The sequence below is a fragment of the Trachurus trachurus genome, assembly GCF_905171665.1.
Source record: "Trachurus trachurus genome assembly, chromosome: 15".
Taxonomy (NCBI): Eukaryota; Metazoa; Chordata; class Actinopteri; order Carangiformes; family Carangidae; genus Trachurus; species Trachurus trachurus.
The window spans coordinates 16,188,525-16,204,141 of record NC_139906.1 but is presented as its reverse complement, the minus strand read 5'-3'; the positions used below and the strand labels follow the sequence as shown (position 1 = coordinate 16,204,141).

At 45.5% G+C, this 15,617-nt stretch overlaps 1 protein-coding gene across 4 annotated transcripts in view; it reads right to left on the bottom strand.

Moving 5' to 3' along the window:
- The window catches only part of LOC310998483 (leucine zipper putative tumor suppressor 2 homolog), a 61,873-nt gene that overhangs the window by 5,156 nt on the left and 41,100 nt on the right, over window positions 1-15,617 (bottom strand). For 3 of the 4 annotated variants that reach the window (XM_083988561.1, XM_083988560.1, XM_083988562.1), the window contains one exon: window positions 1,211-1,840. In XM_083988561.1, coding sequence (XP_083844687.1) covers window positions 1,211-1,807 — 597 coding nt within the window. In that variant the 5' untranslated portion in view covers window positions 1,808-1,840. Of the gene's footprint in view, window positions 1-1,210; window positions 1,841-14,564; window positions 14,842-15,617 lie in introns of those variants that run through there. The other variant, XM_083988563.1, reaches the window with a different exon arrangement.

The window sequence follows — 15,617 nt, the reverse complement described above, 5'->3', positions numbered from 1 at the left end:
ATAGAGTGGAAAAGAAAGTGAAAGAGGAGAGGACAGAGAAAATCTGATTATAGGGCAGAGAAACAAAGAGGAGGGAGGGGAGAGCAGGAAGAGACAATGACAGAGTGGGTGAAAACTCCTTAAATGTTCTGTAAGCATTTTTCTTAACTATCTTCCTCAGGGCTCGGTAATTACGTCACTGAATGTAAGCGAGCGCTGACATTCATCAAGATGTGTCTGCAAGGTGAGTGGCTGTCAAATGATCCATCTGAGCCCGTCAGGGAAGTGATTAAGCTTCCCATTGGATCGATGGAAATAAATAGCCAATTAGGCAGCTGAGGTAATCTGCTGTAAAACACGAGCAGCACACACTGCAGAAAGGCTCACGTCTGTGTTAATGTTTCATGAGTACAGTGAGTTTTCACAGGAGAGCAGAGAGAAAAAAAAGTCATTGCTAAGATATTTAATGCCAGTGTGTGAACTGGAGCTGTAATTAAAGAAAATGCTTTCCTGTAAATATCTCCAGGTCAGACGTCACAGTCACTTACACACCAGCTCTGGGAGGAATGTCTAAACGCTGCCTCAAATGTACGTTGTGTACAGGTTTAACAGTTTAATCAGATATGTTGATTTTTGATGTGGTTGAAAAGTTTTTTTTATGTGGTCTTCGAATTAAGTTATCTTTACTAAAACATGATTTCCAAGGTCAAATATGATTTTAAGTTTTTGAGGCATCATATAGCTCAATAGGTTTGATTCCCCCAATTTCTCTCTCTCTGTCTCCTCACTTCCTGTCTCTCTACTATCCTATCTATTAAACCCCCAGGGAAATAAAATAAAAATATTTCATCTCTTAGTACGATAAACACATCTTTGGCCTTTCTATACTCCAGTTACTTACTGGGCATATTAACACTGGTCATAATGATGTACTGTTGGGCCTTATAGACAGCAAAATCAAAAATAGCCTGATCAACACAGGATGTCTGTGGCCAACACATACATAAAGACATATGGGTTGGAAGTATTTTTTAAACATGAGCATAAAAAAATACTTTTAAAAAAGAGGAAAAACCCATCAGTGCTCTCTTGTGGACAAAGTGTGTAACAACAAATCTGTTTCTAAAAGACCTTAAACCTACTTACGTAAGCATTTCTGTACTTAAAATACAAATTCACGTTGGTTCTCTCTTTCGGCTCAGGGTTAAACTTTACACCCTACTCCTCTTACCTTCTCCAACTGTCCCGACACTGGGATGAGTTTGGGAGGAGGCCCTCCAATGTTGCCGTTCAGAGCCCTGTTGTCCCTTTGGTCCTCTGAGTCACTGCAGGGGCTCGTAGCTGCCACCACCAGGTTGTCGTTCCAGTCTCCAACCACCACCTCACTGTTCACATACGCAAAGTTCCCATTGGTGCCGCCACCTACTGCTCCAGCAGAGTTACCGGGCCGAGGCTGCTTTTTGGTGGGCAGAGGTGGAGGCAGGACGTGGGCCTGAGGCTGCGTTTGGTTGCTGATGACCAGCAGCTGCTCCAAGGAGCTCCCGCTGCGGAGGGTGTTATCCTGAACCCGGAAGCAGCTGGTGGCCGGCGTTGAGCGGCGTGGTTTGGTGGTGTACTCGCTGGCAGCCCGGCAGTGTCTCTCTTGGTACGTCCTGCCCGATATGAGGCTGCTGACAGAACCCATGGCTGTCCCAGAGCTACAGGGCCCACAGGGGCCAGAGCAGGGACTGGGGGGGGACTGGGACGATAACGGCCGGCACTGCTGGACTTCGAGGCCTGGATTGGGGTGGTCAGTCACGGTTAAAGGTAGTGCCTGAACCAGAGCCATGGCAGCCCAACGGCGTCAGACACACCACACACTCTGAGAGAGAGAGAGACAGAGACAGAGCAAATAAGGACAAGATTTTTTATTTATACCTTGGATGCAACAGATATGACTATTACATGTGCTCTGTTGCAGAGTTGTATCCATGCATACAGAGTTTTTCATTAAATTTTCATGAGACATAATATTTTTTTCTAACTGCAAATGACATCACGGCCAATTTTAAGGCCATTTAGTCACCTTAAATTTAATGTAGCCTGCCCAAATAATTTATTATGTCTTTTCTGACTGATTTAAATTTAACTCATTGAGTGCCAACCACGTAATTTCTCGTTTTTCGTTCCCATGCGTTGAGTGCCAACAACGTAATTTTACGTTTTTTGCTTTTTTTTTAAATTATGAAAATAGACACTTTAATACACATTATATGTAAATTTGGGGACTCTACGACGAGGAGAACTGAAATAGATGACGATCAAAGTCACATGACAGCTCATGATCTGGAAGTTTTTATCATAACTCGGCTTCTGCAAACGAGTTCTGCATGCAGATGCAGCGCAGCTGCTCTGCTCTCACCCGCGCTGCTGCTCCAGCTGCTCGAGCTGCTCGGAGCTGAACCAGGAAGCTCTCAGCCGACAGTCCGCCCGGTCTTCATCTGGAGCAACACCGTGTCCTCCCCAAAGTCCTCCCGCGGTAAAATCTGATGGTCTCTGGGCCAAAGCAGACCGGCATCACCGACCCGTACCACAGAAGGACCGCGACCACCGGCGAGACCGGTCTTCCCGAGCCGCGGTGGCCGACTGACCCTCACGCTCCGCGGCGAGAAGCTGTGACACGGCACGGTGCGTCTGTGTTATTGTTGTTTAGTGGCGCCCCCCCCGCCCCCGCTGGTGGTTTTGTGAATAGAACAACCATTGTTGTACATATATTTATCTTATACGAGCCCTTTGATCCAGAAATGCGAGTGTCAGAAGAGCGACAGACACAAACAGCGCACCTTTCATAAAAGACGATCTATCTCCTTTTCTAGAAAAAAAGGAGGGATTTTGGTGAAACCCAGCCATGTTTAGCTTGACTTTTCTCAGGAACGGAGGCACGTAGAAACAAACGGTTTGTGGCCACTTGAAGCATTAAGTTAAACCTTTCAATTGAGCCACAGTATGTGTTGGTGGCAATAATATAGAATACACTGTGGCTCTACATAAAAAGTCAAAAATGGTCTAAATTGCCGGTACACTTGACTAAAACTTTGGAAAGGAGCGCGGCACTCAATGAGTTAACATAGTCAGTAATCAGAAGAACAACACAGAAAAAAGGCTGGCACTAGGACCCAGCAAAGGCTGCTGCACAGAGCTGCACTGTAGGGAAACCAGTGAACATCCACTAGAGCAGCGTGGATTGTGTCTGCACTGGCACACATAAAGATAAAGAGATGATATGATGAAAACTGACACCTACAAGAAAAATGTCTTTAAAATGTTTCACCAGTCTCACTAGTGGCTATAATGACTGAACCCTGAGGAGTGAAGGTGATTCAGTTCAAAGCTTTGTCATTGATTTTTTTTAAGTTGACAGTACAAAAATGAGCAGGCAGTTTAATTTAGGACACAAGAAAAACAAAAGTGTTTAAACTCAAAGTTATTACTGACCTGACCAGTGGCTGGTATTACACAGTTAAAGCAGAAGTAAGCGATATTTTTGTGTTAATATAAGTCTTAAATAGTTATATCTTTCGACAGCAATCACTTACATAGAGTGTTTGGACCGAAACACGGGTCTGTCAGTCACTCTGCTCTGCTCTGAGCCGAGGAGAAAACGTTTCTCGTATCCTACAAGTTTTATCCAATGAGGAGAGAGAACGGCATGAAGGGCTGTGTGTGCAGCCAAGGGATGCGCCTGAATGTGGTGACGTAGGGACGAGGACCAATAGATCTATGACGAGGGCGGGGGCTGCTAACTCCATCGGCTGACAAGACATTATGGTGCGTTCAAGGCAACCAGTAACTCGTGTTTTTCCGACCTGTGAAGTCGTACCAGTTCGATCTGGTACGAGTTCACGGGTCGGAAGTTACGAGTGGCCGTTATAGTGACTTTCACAGGTAAAACAGGTCGGAAAAACACGAGTGGGTTGCCTGGAACGCTACAAAGTCGTAAGTCGTGACTTGAAGCTGTAATTTACGGTTTCAAAAGCCTGCCTGGAACGCAGCATTACCCAAAACGACCGGATCGCTTACTTCTGCTTTAAGTTTATAAATTGAATTTGCCATAAAACTGTATTAGTCTCTGTTATTTGTTCCCCAAAAATATTTCCAGAGACGGGCACAGCTGCTTAAGTGAAGAAAAAAACTGTAGTTACCCTACAGTTGGTCTGTATGACTAAATACCTGCACGGTTAATGAGTTTCCCCATCAGCTTTAGTTTTAATTAGCAAATTTTGGATAAGAATGTGCACATGCACACAACCGTAATGAGACAGATGCTCGATATAGAACAAAATGAATAAAACCGCAAAACATAAAGAAGCAGATTTAGCTAAATAAGACAATACAACACTGTACCAAGCACAAACAGTTACTAATACGTTCAACAGACAAAAGTACAGCTGTTATAACCTGTTTTCAGCAGACAACAGGACACAGGTGTTGCTAATAACATTAACGACGGCTCCGTTACATTCACGGCCTGGTACCTAGTAGCTACCTACAGCGCCGTCTCTGAACCTGAAGGAGCTAAATGGAATTCAGCCATCACTCATTATGTTGTTTACAGCTGCAGTTTTCTGACTGCAGGTGCTTGAACTTAAACATGAAAACTTAATTAGCGCACTTCTCGCTGACTGTTGCTAATGTGATTCCATCCATTTGTGAAAAACATTACGTGATAAATAGATCTACCGTCAGTTATGAATGAGTCTCATCATGAATTCTATTACTGTCATCCTGTTAAAACGATTCAATATATAATGTTTAATATTTGCAATAGCTACTAAAATGTGGTATTTACTTCATGCGCAAACTTACTACATTAAAAACAACTCTCTTTGCAACAGTGAAGTCAAATTATTTATTGATTTTCCTTGGCCTGTTCTCACTCACAAAACTCATTAGCCACAGCCACTTTACAGCTGTTTACTTGACATATTTCTCCTGGGGGAGCAGCAGCCCCCCCCCCCCCCCCCCCCCCCCCCCCAATCCCTCATTAAATACACTCTATATCTCTGGTGAAGCTGCTGCTAATTGTCAATGTCATTAATGAGGCAAGAGGAGAAAAAAGAGAATGGATTTAGTTGAAACTGAGGATGATACAGGGGGGTGGGGAGGGGGTGAGTCACGGTCATCACCGTCTGCAGCTGCTCTGTGATTTTCCTCAATGTCCTCATGTGAACCCAGTGAGCAGGCGTCTGTGTATCACATCTAAAAGCGTTTGAAATCTAGTCACTTGGCTGTCTCATGATCACAATGCTCACACGCCTATCGAAAAAGAAACCTTTGAAGAAATGAATAATCGCCTCGCTTGGTTGCTGCACTATTTTTAGGATGAGAAACATGGATACATATTACTAACACAATAAGTGGCAGCAGCAGATTAAGTCTTCCATTTGCAGATAGCATTATCAGTGTTAGTTGCCTGCGGGGACAGAGAGGGAGAGGGGACACGCATCCTGAGCCTGTCGTGCCAAGCCCAAATCCGTCTGGCCAAGTGGAATAATCCACGCCAGCTATGGCTGCAGACAGTCTGCCAGGACTAACACAATCATACAGACTGACACTCACAGATCAACACACACAAACACACACAGAGTACATGTACAGTACGTGAACATTCGTGCAAACAAAATGGATGCGTCAAGGTGCACATCAATCATCAGAGTCCCTAATGAGGTCTATATTCTCGGAAATAAATGCAAAAAGAGACAGGAAGTTTGTTTTGTCTATTGAAACACAACTTAATCAAAGGATTAGATCAAATACAGCTTTGTTGCCACTGCCAGATTCCTCAGAAATGCCTGACACATGTCTACACCGAACAGGAGCAGCAGCAGGAGCGGCAGCAGCAGCGCTCTGTGTGTGAGTATACACAGGACATGCTCAGGCAAAGTATATTGAGTTATAGGTCACTCATGTTTTAGCAGCACTCAAGAGGCGAATACACAATCACTACGGTAGAAGATGGACTACGAAAGATTGATCCACATTTACCCGAGTGACAAAAACTGCCTGTAAAGAGCATAATGATGCTTCATCAGGAGTTTCAATTGATGAAATCATTGAAATTCTAGTTCTATTGTTTTTAAGAGGGCGTTTCAGATCTTTGGACAGCCGAAGTTCAACATCATGAATGCCTCAGATGTCTCTAAACTCACCTTTATTTATGAACAGTAGTTTGTTTCAAGCATGGCAAAGCTTTGCAGACCAATGCATTGGAGTACACAAACCAAAAAGTAACAGTAAAGTGTTGAGGGTTTAAGTGGGAAGAAGGCATAAAGATGTGGATGGTCCCTTACATGTGAATAGAAGGGGTTGGTCGGTGTGATAATTTGATCAGTCATCAGGGTGGTGCAGTTCCTATCAGCTGACTCCACGTTGACTAAACTGTGAGCATGTCTGTACGGACTTGTCAGGGAGTGAGGGGGAGTTCAAGAAAGTAGAGACGGGCTTCATGAGTACAGATGAGTCAAGGAGATAGAGATATGTGCGGTATGTGATCACTTCCCATGCCAAAATAAATCACGCCTCACAACCTCCTTTCACCTTTTTCAACCAGCCATCCCCACCTCTTCTTCTTCTCTCCCAGCCCTGACAAGGACCTCTCAGGCAGGGATAATAGAATTAACAACCCTCTGAGACCGTCAACCGTGACCTCCTCAGCCCTAACCCTGTGACCCCCCGCTGAGTGGAGGGGAGCTGGCCTGATTCTCTCCTCCCACCCCCTGTGACCTCCAAGGGTCTGGTTTTGTTCTGGCTGCTCGGGCAACAAATCTCAAAAGCTAATTTCGCCCCTCTGATGTTGCTCACTGGTTGTTTCTTAAAAGTTTATTGAAGCCCTCCTCCTCCTCCTCCTCCTCCTCTCTTGGGCTTGCATTCCTCCGACAAAGTGAAAATACCTCCACCATCTCTCCATCCGCCCTCGTTTCTTCCTCCACCTTCCTCATTACACGCATCCTCTTCTGCTGTCAGCCGCACAAGACAGGCAGAGAGAAACCAGTCATCGTCACTAAAAATAGAAAACATCTCAAGTGCCTGAAATCATTCTGATAGTCTTTCATGAGGCGTTTCTCTCGGCAAGGTATTTGAGTCGTTGTTCAAAAATAAACTGCTGTAGTGTTGCAGGCAGCTATTATGGGGTCAAACCAGGGGCACTTTACAACACATCCTGACACTCCAAAACTATTAAATGATGCTGAATGGCTGAAATGCAGCCTCTCGCTGCCACTGAGAGGAACTGGAGATAAACCAAGCGATTGTGAGGGTTTATCCTCCACATGGCACCAACTGGCCGAGGATGAGTGAGAGCGGGGCTGACAGAAGAAAGAAGTTCCCAGGTATCTCTCTAACAAGATCCAGAAGTGGGGTCCGTGATGGGGGCATAATCCCGTTATGATAAGTCTGTTAATAATGCCAGTATTACTCAGGAGAGGAAGCCCTTTATTTCGCAGCAGCAGATCGCCCCTCACGCCATCGCCAAGCTGTTCCGGAGACTCCGCTGAGCTCAGGACGGAGTTAGGAGAGCGAGAAGAAGAAAGAAGAAAAAGAAGGGGGTTTTAGGGGCGAGGACACAAAGGCAGGGTGGGTGGGGTTGGTGGTTGGGGGTTTAGGGGAATTCCAATACCAGGTAGTCCAAAGAGGCCTGAGCTCCTGGGAAAACCAGGCATGTATAATCCTATTTGGTCATTATTTGGAAAGCACACAGACACCAGGGTCTGAGCACCTTGAGGTCTCCTGACAAAATCAAATGTGAAGGGAGACATTGTTAAACCAACTCCTCCACTGCTCAGTACTGAGCACGCTACTGATGTCAGCTTGAGTGAGTTTTGCTTTCTCTTGTTTCTCGTGTGTGCCTCTTCCAGATATTATAATGTTTGAAGAGGCAAAACTTTGCTCTCTAGTGAGGAAGGGAAAAACAACGAGTCCTATCATGATTCAAAGAATTTCTGACTGAACATTAAGTCAAATTATAGCGAACAACCAGCAATAATCAGCAATGATCAAACAGAGACAGAGACTAAGGCAGAATCGAAGGTCTCAAGAGTCTGGACACCCACTGATGGTGAGACTGGTCCTTATATACCGTGATGGTCACGTACACGTGTTTAAACAAACAGTTCAAACTCCATCTAAAGTACAATGTATGTTTATAGAGACCAGTCATTTAAGGCAAGCACTATTTGCCTGAATCAGTTCAGTTTGTTCAATCAAAGCTCATTAAAATAACTGAACATCCGTTTCAACAGACTGAAAAAAAAAAAAAAAAAATTCCATTACAATGATAAAGCATCGAGGCATTTGCACAAGTTTTGACTGATGTGAGCTAAATCTGTGAAAACCAAGCCACAGCATCCTCAGTCCTGACAAACCGGAGAGGTCACCATCAAGAGATCTAGAGTAGAGCCAACGAAGACACAAGCACAGCAACAAATCATGAAACAAACTCATTTGCTTTCTCATTAGCAGCATACGTCCACTTCCTAATCCTCATAGTGGATGTAAGCTCTGCCCATATACCTGTTGTAAAACACAAAGTAGGGCTGAAAGTGAAATAGTGGTAAAGTAGTAACAATGGAGTAGGAGAACCTGAAGTTGTGGGGAATCAAACTGAAACAATGAGCTGAAAGATGCTAAAACTCTGCGAACGTGTGACGATTCTCTCTGGATCGATCCCTTGCACATTAGAGCCATTTGATCCCAATTAGAGCAGTTTTCAAATCCTTTTTAAGGTGACGTCTTCCTGATGAGCTGCAACTGCAATGTTTTTAGGGCCTTTTTCCTCCCTCCCCCACTTTCATCCCTCTTTTCCTCTTCCTGCTCATTTGGCACCCATTTCCTCTCTTCCTTCCCTCTCCCTGTGCTTTATTTTTGCTCCACTGCTCCCCTGTCACTTTTTTTTCCCTCCTTCATCCTCCCATCCCCCTTTGCTCACTGGTCTATGCAGCTAGATTTTCATCTGCCCCTTCTTTAACAGCAACGCCGTAGCGTGACTAACCGAATGCAAAGCCAGTGTGAAGATGGGAGCAACAGGTGGAAAGTATAACATTGCCAGATCAGTGCAGGTGCTGCACGGACGAGGGCAAAAGTCTCAGTATGGGAGTGACCGTCAGAACCATTCATAAAGAAAATGCCTTTGTCTAATGTTAATGCTTCACCCTGCACAGTGGAGGAGCTCTGCTGGTCACAAAAACAGTTGTCAATGGCACCCAAACATTATAAGTTTCCAAAATAAACAGGATATCGAGGGAGTGTAATGTGCAGTTAAGAGCTTGTTCAGACCAGTGGAAATATGCCTCTGTGATATACAGAGCCTGGGTGGCCTTGATTAATCCTGAGACCAGTGATCCCAGCGGCTGCAGAGAGCGAGAAAGACAGACAGAGAGCGTGAGCTAGAGAGAGAAAATCAACAGGCTAGGTGAGTCACAATAATCCTCGCCGAACGCTTACAAAAGAAAATCCACAAGTACGGGCAAGGCAGAAACATTACCGATGCACACAATAGCCTACCTCAGCAAGGCAATCAGTCCTCACCTAATCTACTCGCCCATTTATTTGTCACGCATCTACTCGCTGAAACTCCACAATTAAACTTCAAACAGGCAAGAAAATGGTATTGTAATGAAGTCAGCCGACTCCACTGTAAAACGAGAGAAGTCTTTTAATGTTTTGCCAGAAGACCTGAGGTTATATTATGCCTCCATTCCAACACAATGACTGTCTGTCTGAGTGGCCGCTCACTGTCACCTACCCCCACATGGCTCGGCTTTAAAGTCTTACTGTGTGTGTGTGTGTTTGAGACAGCTGAATGCATACAAACCTACTCAGTCCTCATTAACCCTTCGCCTCAGTGCCAAATCTTGTTTCACTCAACCCACAGCGACATTGTCCTCTTTGGCAAAGTAACATGGTTGACATTGTAGCTCGACAAAAGTTGGGAGTTGGAGCGTTGAGGCTGCCGCGGGGCTCTGACTTTATTAAACCAGGTTTTTCTCTGGTGAAACAAAGGAAGAAATAAGGTTTCTAGAAAGTGAGTCTGTGCATGAGTAATTGGCAACAGGTCCTCTCTTCGTCCAGCTTTCTTTCTTTCTTTTTTTCTCTTTCTTTTTTCCTCCTTTCCTCTTCTTTTACAACCAACTTGCTGGTGTTGCAGACTTCAGCTTCTAGCTCTGTTTGGAGGCGTTGCCGTGGCAGCGGAGGCCATGCACAGGGTGAAATGAGATAGACGGGAAAGAGTGGGAAAAGGAAGGAAGGAAGGGAGAAAGAGAAAGAGTGAGTGAATAGGTGAATGAGGGAGTGAGTCTTGTGTGTGTGTGTGTGTGTGTGTGTGTGTGTGTGTGTGTGTGTGTGTGTGTGTGTGTGCCTGACAGTCTGACAGCGGGCAGGTTGGCTCTTTAGCATCTCAAAGCATCTGGCCTCAATTCGGACCTAAGAGGCTGCTGGAGAGTGGGGTGACTGAAGCCTAGACTCTCTCTCTTTCCCCCCTCTCTCCCTCTCTCTCCCTCTCTCTCCCTCTCTCTCTCTCTCTCTCTCTCTCTCTTTCTGCTGCACACACACATTTAACTGCAGAGAAACTCACAAAGTCCCTGTGGGGGTTGACAGAGAGAGCAGCCAGCTATCTATTGAAATGGGAAGCAGTAGACGTCAGTGACATGAAAGTAGCGACGCAGCCTTGTGAAAACACTATAGTCATTTGGGGACACAAACTGCCAGTCACATGCTTATTTATGGGTCCAGTTAGAAATGAGCTGCACACCGCCCTATTAGCTTCTCCACATGAGCACCAGCTGACTGAAACAACCGAGGTACCGAGCATATTTCGTCAAAGTAAAAAATCTCTGCCCCATAGGAACTACATTACAGTATACATCAAAGTAAAGCTGTCACCTCCGTGTTCCCATTTCATCTTAACAGCACAAGGGCTGGGAATCGAGAGGAGCAGCAGCACCGATACTAAAATGAGAGTTGTTCAGTATCTTTTTTCAACATGTATCATTTAACACACAGAGTCATCCTCAAAGGAACAGCTGAGAAATGCAGTTGTTTGTTTTCTTGGACAGAGTTAGATAAAGAGATTGATGTCTGTGTGGTGGATCTGAAGCTACAGCCAACAGCTGCGTAGCGTATTTATCTTAAGGATTTACCAGCTCTACAGCTCACTAATTAACATTATATCTTGTTTGTTTAATCTGAAAAACCAAAGTGAGAACGTGATTAATTGTAGCTGCAAGCAGGCCGGGGTGCAAGAACCTTTCCTGATCAATAATCACTGAGTGCTACACCGACACATTTCGGCTGTTATTAAGATGCTACACCCGAGAGTCGATGCTAAGTTGCTTTGCAGTCAGCTGGCACTTGGGGGGAAACTGAAACTGAGGCAATAATAGTATGTGAAAAGGGAAAAGATGGCTGACATTCCTGGTCCCCTCCAAAACGTTGGATTTTCCAGGAGGTTTTCCAGCCACTGACAGTTATCCAGCGGCGGTCAGTGGTCAGACCCGCAGACACTGGAAATACCAAGAATGCCAGTGGTAGAGACACAGGGATTAGTCTGGCCAGTGGACTACCGTTCGCCAGGATCGATGACCGTGGACTTAATACGATAACTGGGGGGCAGATACAACTTCTTATCAGTGCAGGAGCAGGTCAGTTTGGGTCATAGCGTGGTGTTGACGACACTGGGGGGATATTTTGGAAACTCCTAGTACCGAGGCTGCTCTGACTTCTTCATTGTCCCGACAACACTGGAGAGAAGAGTAAAGTTTTCCCTCCTAAAGTTGCCTTCCTTCCCCCCCTGCTGCTTTGGCTGCATGAACAGTGGAGGGCCATTGTTTCAGTTTAACAGAGGGCAGAGAGCAGAGAGAAAGAGCCTGTTATCTCACACTGAAAGCAGCCACACTTTGACTGACAACGTGACCCCATAATGTGAGAGAGATCGAGGCGGTGGCAGCAGTGATAGGACGTATCACTGCAGCAGTAGAGCGCTTTATTTACTACCAGGGAAAGTAGGCTACAATATCTGACATGGCTCAGCCCCCCCCCCCCCCCCCCCCTTTTTTTTCAGTGATTTAAATGCAATGGTGTCACGTCTTCAGTGTGAAATCGCTGATCATGGAAAGAGGCAGAGTTTAACTCATATAATGCCACACACGCACACAAATACAGTGTTACTAAATGCAGCCAGGCAAATGAGTTCCACAGCAGCTATTACATAAGCAGCGACGCCTCACTGTGCCAGCCTCCATGTATAATTCACTTCCACTCATCTGAGAAAATATCTGACATGGCACAAGAAGCACATGTGCAGACGTATTCAGACATATTGTCCACGCCGCTGTAAACTCGAGAAAGATGGAAGGAGGGGAGGGGGCAGACTGGCATGGAAAACACTCATTCAGCAAACTGAAGAGAAGCCAGGCTGACTTCTAATCTCTCGCTGTCTCTCTGTTTTCCTCTCTCTCTCTCTCTCTCTCTCTCTCTCTCTGTCTCTCTCTCTCTCTCTCTCTCTCTCTCTCTCTCTCTCTTTCTCTCTCTCTCTCCCTCCTTCAGTGTTCCACTATGCTACTCAACTGGAGGCTTTACATAAACACCTGGCATAAGATTTAGCTCGACGGGATCACTGGAAAATAATGAAAATAATCTGAATCCAGTTCAGAATCCGCTTATCCAATCTGAATGCTTTCGAATTCCTTATCAGGAGAAAAAAAAAAAAAGAAAAGCTATCTTTGATAAAAGAAGGCTTTAAGCTGCCGACAAATATAGCATTTAATAGGGTTGGGGATTTTGCATGTGTTTGTATACATCACCCTTTTTTTTTTTTTTGCAAAATAGTGTCCAAAAAAAAAAGACACACAAAGGACAGTCTAAGGGAATTCATAGACACATTCAGAGAGGTGTATTTCACTGACCACATCAAGAATGAAGCCGACAATGGAGGAGTGAAGGGAGGGAAAACCAAGAGAGCAAACAGAGGTCCCACCGCCTTTTATTTGGAGCTACTTCACTATCTTTTTAACGTTGTACACATACTCACCGATTGCACACACACAGGAAGCATGAGTCAACACAGCTGGAAAGGCTTACTTACGTATGTAACCTGCAACACACGTTTACCTCATTTGTTTTGTTCAGAGCCGATGAGGTAAGCCATCCTCTCCGTCTCTGTCCCGTCCCCCCCCCCCAAACTCTCGCTCTCCTCCACCTCAGAAGTTCAACTTTACGTCAGCGTTCGCGTCTCAACACCTGCCCCATTTACAGCCGCTGTCTTTATGGAGTGAAACGTCAGTCTTAACCCCAGCTGCCAGAATCCAGCCTGGGTAATTACAGTCTTCTCCTATAGCGTGCTCTCAAATGAAACCTGAACGTGACACGGTCAAACAGGCAGCTACTACAAAGAGTTGAGTGAATAGACGGCCCCCTCTAACCGCTCTGGCTATAAACATATCTGCTGACACATCACTCTCTCGGCCCATAACAAACTTGATGAAAAACTACAATATGTGGCCCAAGGCGCATGAGGAGTCTTGTAATTACACGCGTAAGGAAGACAGAGAGGAGAAACAGCGGCGGCCTGTGTCTGCCAGAGTGCTTCGTCATCAAAAGAGACGGACAGATTCCCCCTTTGGATGGAAACATATTTTATACAGGTCACACTGTTCTGAGATGCAGCCTAATTGTCTGCTTTGGTAGGAGTGTGTTTGCTGCCTCATGCTTTTTTCTTATCTTCGACGTGAGTGTGTGTGGAGATAGATTGAATATCACCCTCCTCCTCCTCCTCCTCCTCCTCCTCTTTCTTCTCCTTCCTCCTCCAGGCCAACTGTCCAGAGGGTGGAACAGCTTTTCTACAGGCTGAAATTTCAAATCAATACCCCGACAGTCTGTAATGAGCAGATTACCCAGGGTCAGGATTAGAAAAACCTGGACTCAGACCACCAAAAAAACTCATCATCCCACCACAACAGAACAGATCCAAGCTACTGGGCCTGTTTGTCCCTGATTGTGTCGGCCAAAAGTCTCCAGGATCATTTAGAGCCCTAACAACTTCAGGAAACTAACTTCAGCTTCAACGTCAGTCAGCTGACACTGAATCATCCAGCTGCCTTCAATCTCTGGCAAAATGACAGGAAACCAAGCTTTCCAAGGTTTCTTTTTGTCATTAGTCTCAGTGTATCCAAATCAACAACTTTGTAGCCTTCACCAGCTCACTCCTCAAACTAGTTCACAATCCTGTTTTCAGAAAAAAAGAAAAGAGAGGAATCAGTGTATCTGTGTGAATAGGCTTCTCAAACAACTTTTGTCTCAAATCTTTCCGTTACACACCTTCCATTCATGGCATTTCCTCAGTTGACACCCTCGTAAGTGGCTTCTCACTGACACTGTGCCCATGAATACAAAGTTTCCTCGGGCAAATTTGCATTCATGTAAACAAAGCCAGGCTTGAATTAAGAACAGGATGTAGAGAGAGAGCCCGAGTTTGGAGAATTTAAGATCACACACACACACACACATACACACAATGCAGAAACACACACACTCTCTCCTTCTCCCTCCACACTCACCCCAGTGAGAGCTCTGCATCGCTGCCTCCACTTGTCTCCGTCTCTCTTGGAAAATAAATTTAAAAAAAAAAAAGAAAAGAAAAGAAAAAAGAAATCACTCCAGTCTCAGATTCTCCTCGTCTCTTCTTCTCTTTCCCTCCTGTCGTCTACCTCCTCTCTTCAACGCTCCAGCTTCCTGCCGCTGCCTCTGCACCGCTCCAGGACTTCATATCCCGACACGAGGACTTTCAAATGGAAGCCCCCTTATTTTCCTGCCCTGTCCTCTCCTCCTCCTCCTCCTCTCTCTTCTCACTTCACTCCACTGTTCCTCTTCTCAGCTTTCCTTCCCTGCCGTCTGCCTTAGCACCGCCTTCCCACCTCCTCCTCCTCCTCATTCCTCCCTCCCCTCTCTCACTTTTGTCTGCCAGCCCCCCTGCCTCTAGTTTCCCTCTTTTACCACACACACACACACACACACACACACACACACACACACACACACACACACACACACACACACACACACACACACACACACACACACACACACACACACACACACACACACACACACACACACACACACACACACACACACACACACACACACACACACAACCCTCCTCTGCCTCTTTTTCTCCTCCCCCTTCTCTTTTAGCCCGAGCTTCATCCTCTCTTTCACACATATTCTCTGCATCAACACAATCCTGCGTCAGGACTTCACGTTTTTAGAAATTCAATCCACTGCTCCAGTTCGGTGTGTGTGTGTGTGTGAAAGCTGAATGGCCCACCGGCGGCGTCAGGGGACACACACCTTCTCTTACCCCAGTTGTCTGCATCTGTCCTGTGGCTAAACAACAGCACTGTTAAACTCTTTTGTGCAATTATCAAAAGAAAATAACTACATCAAGTCACTGCAGAGGGAGGGAGGGAGAGATCGAGATTGAAAGGAAGGGGGCGGGTCAATTAACCCAGATGGGGTAAATTACATAACACTCTGCGTGCTCTCTCCTGCACATGAAGGTGAGCATGAGCTTTGTTCAGCAGGTGACAGGAAATAAGGAAACAAATGAG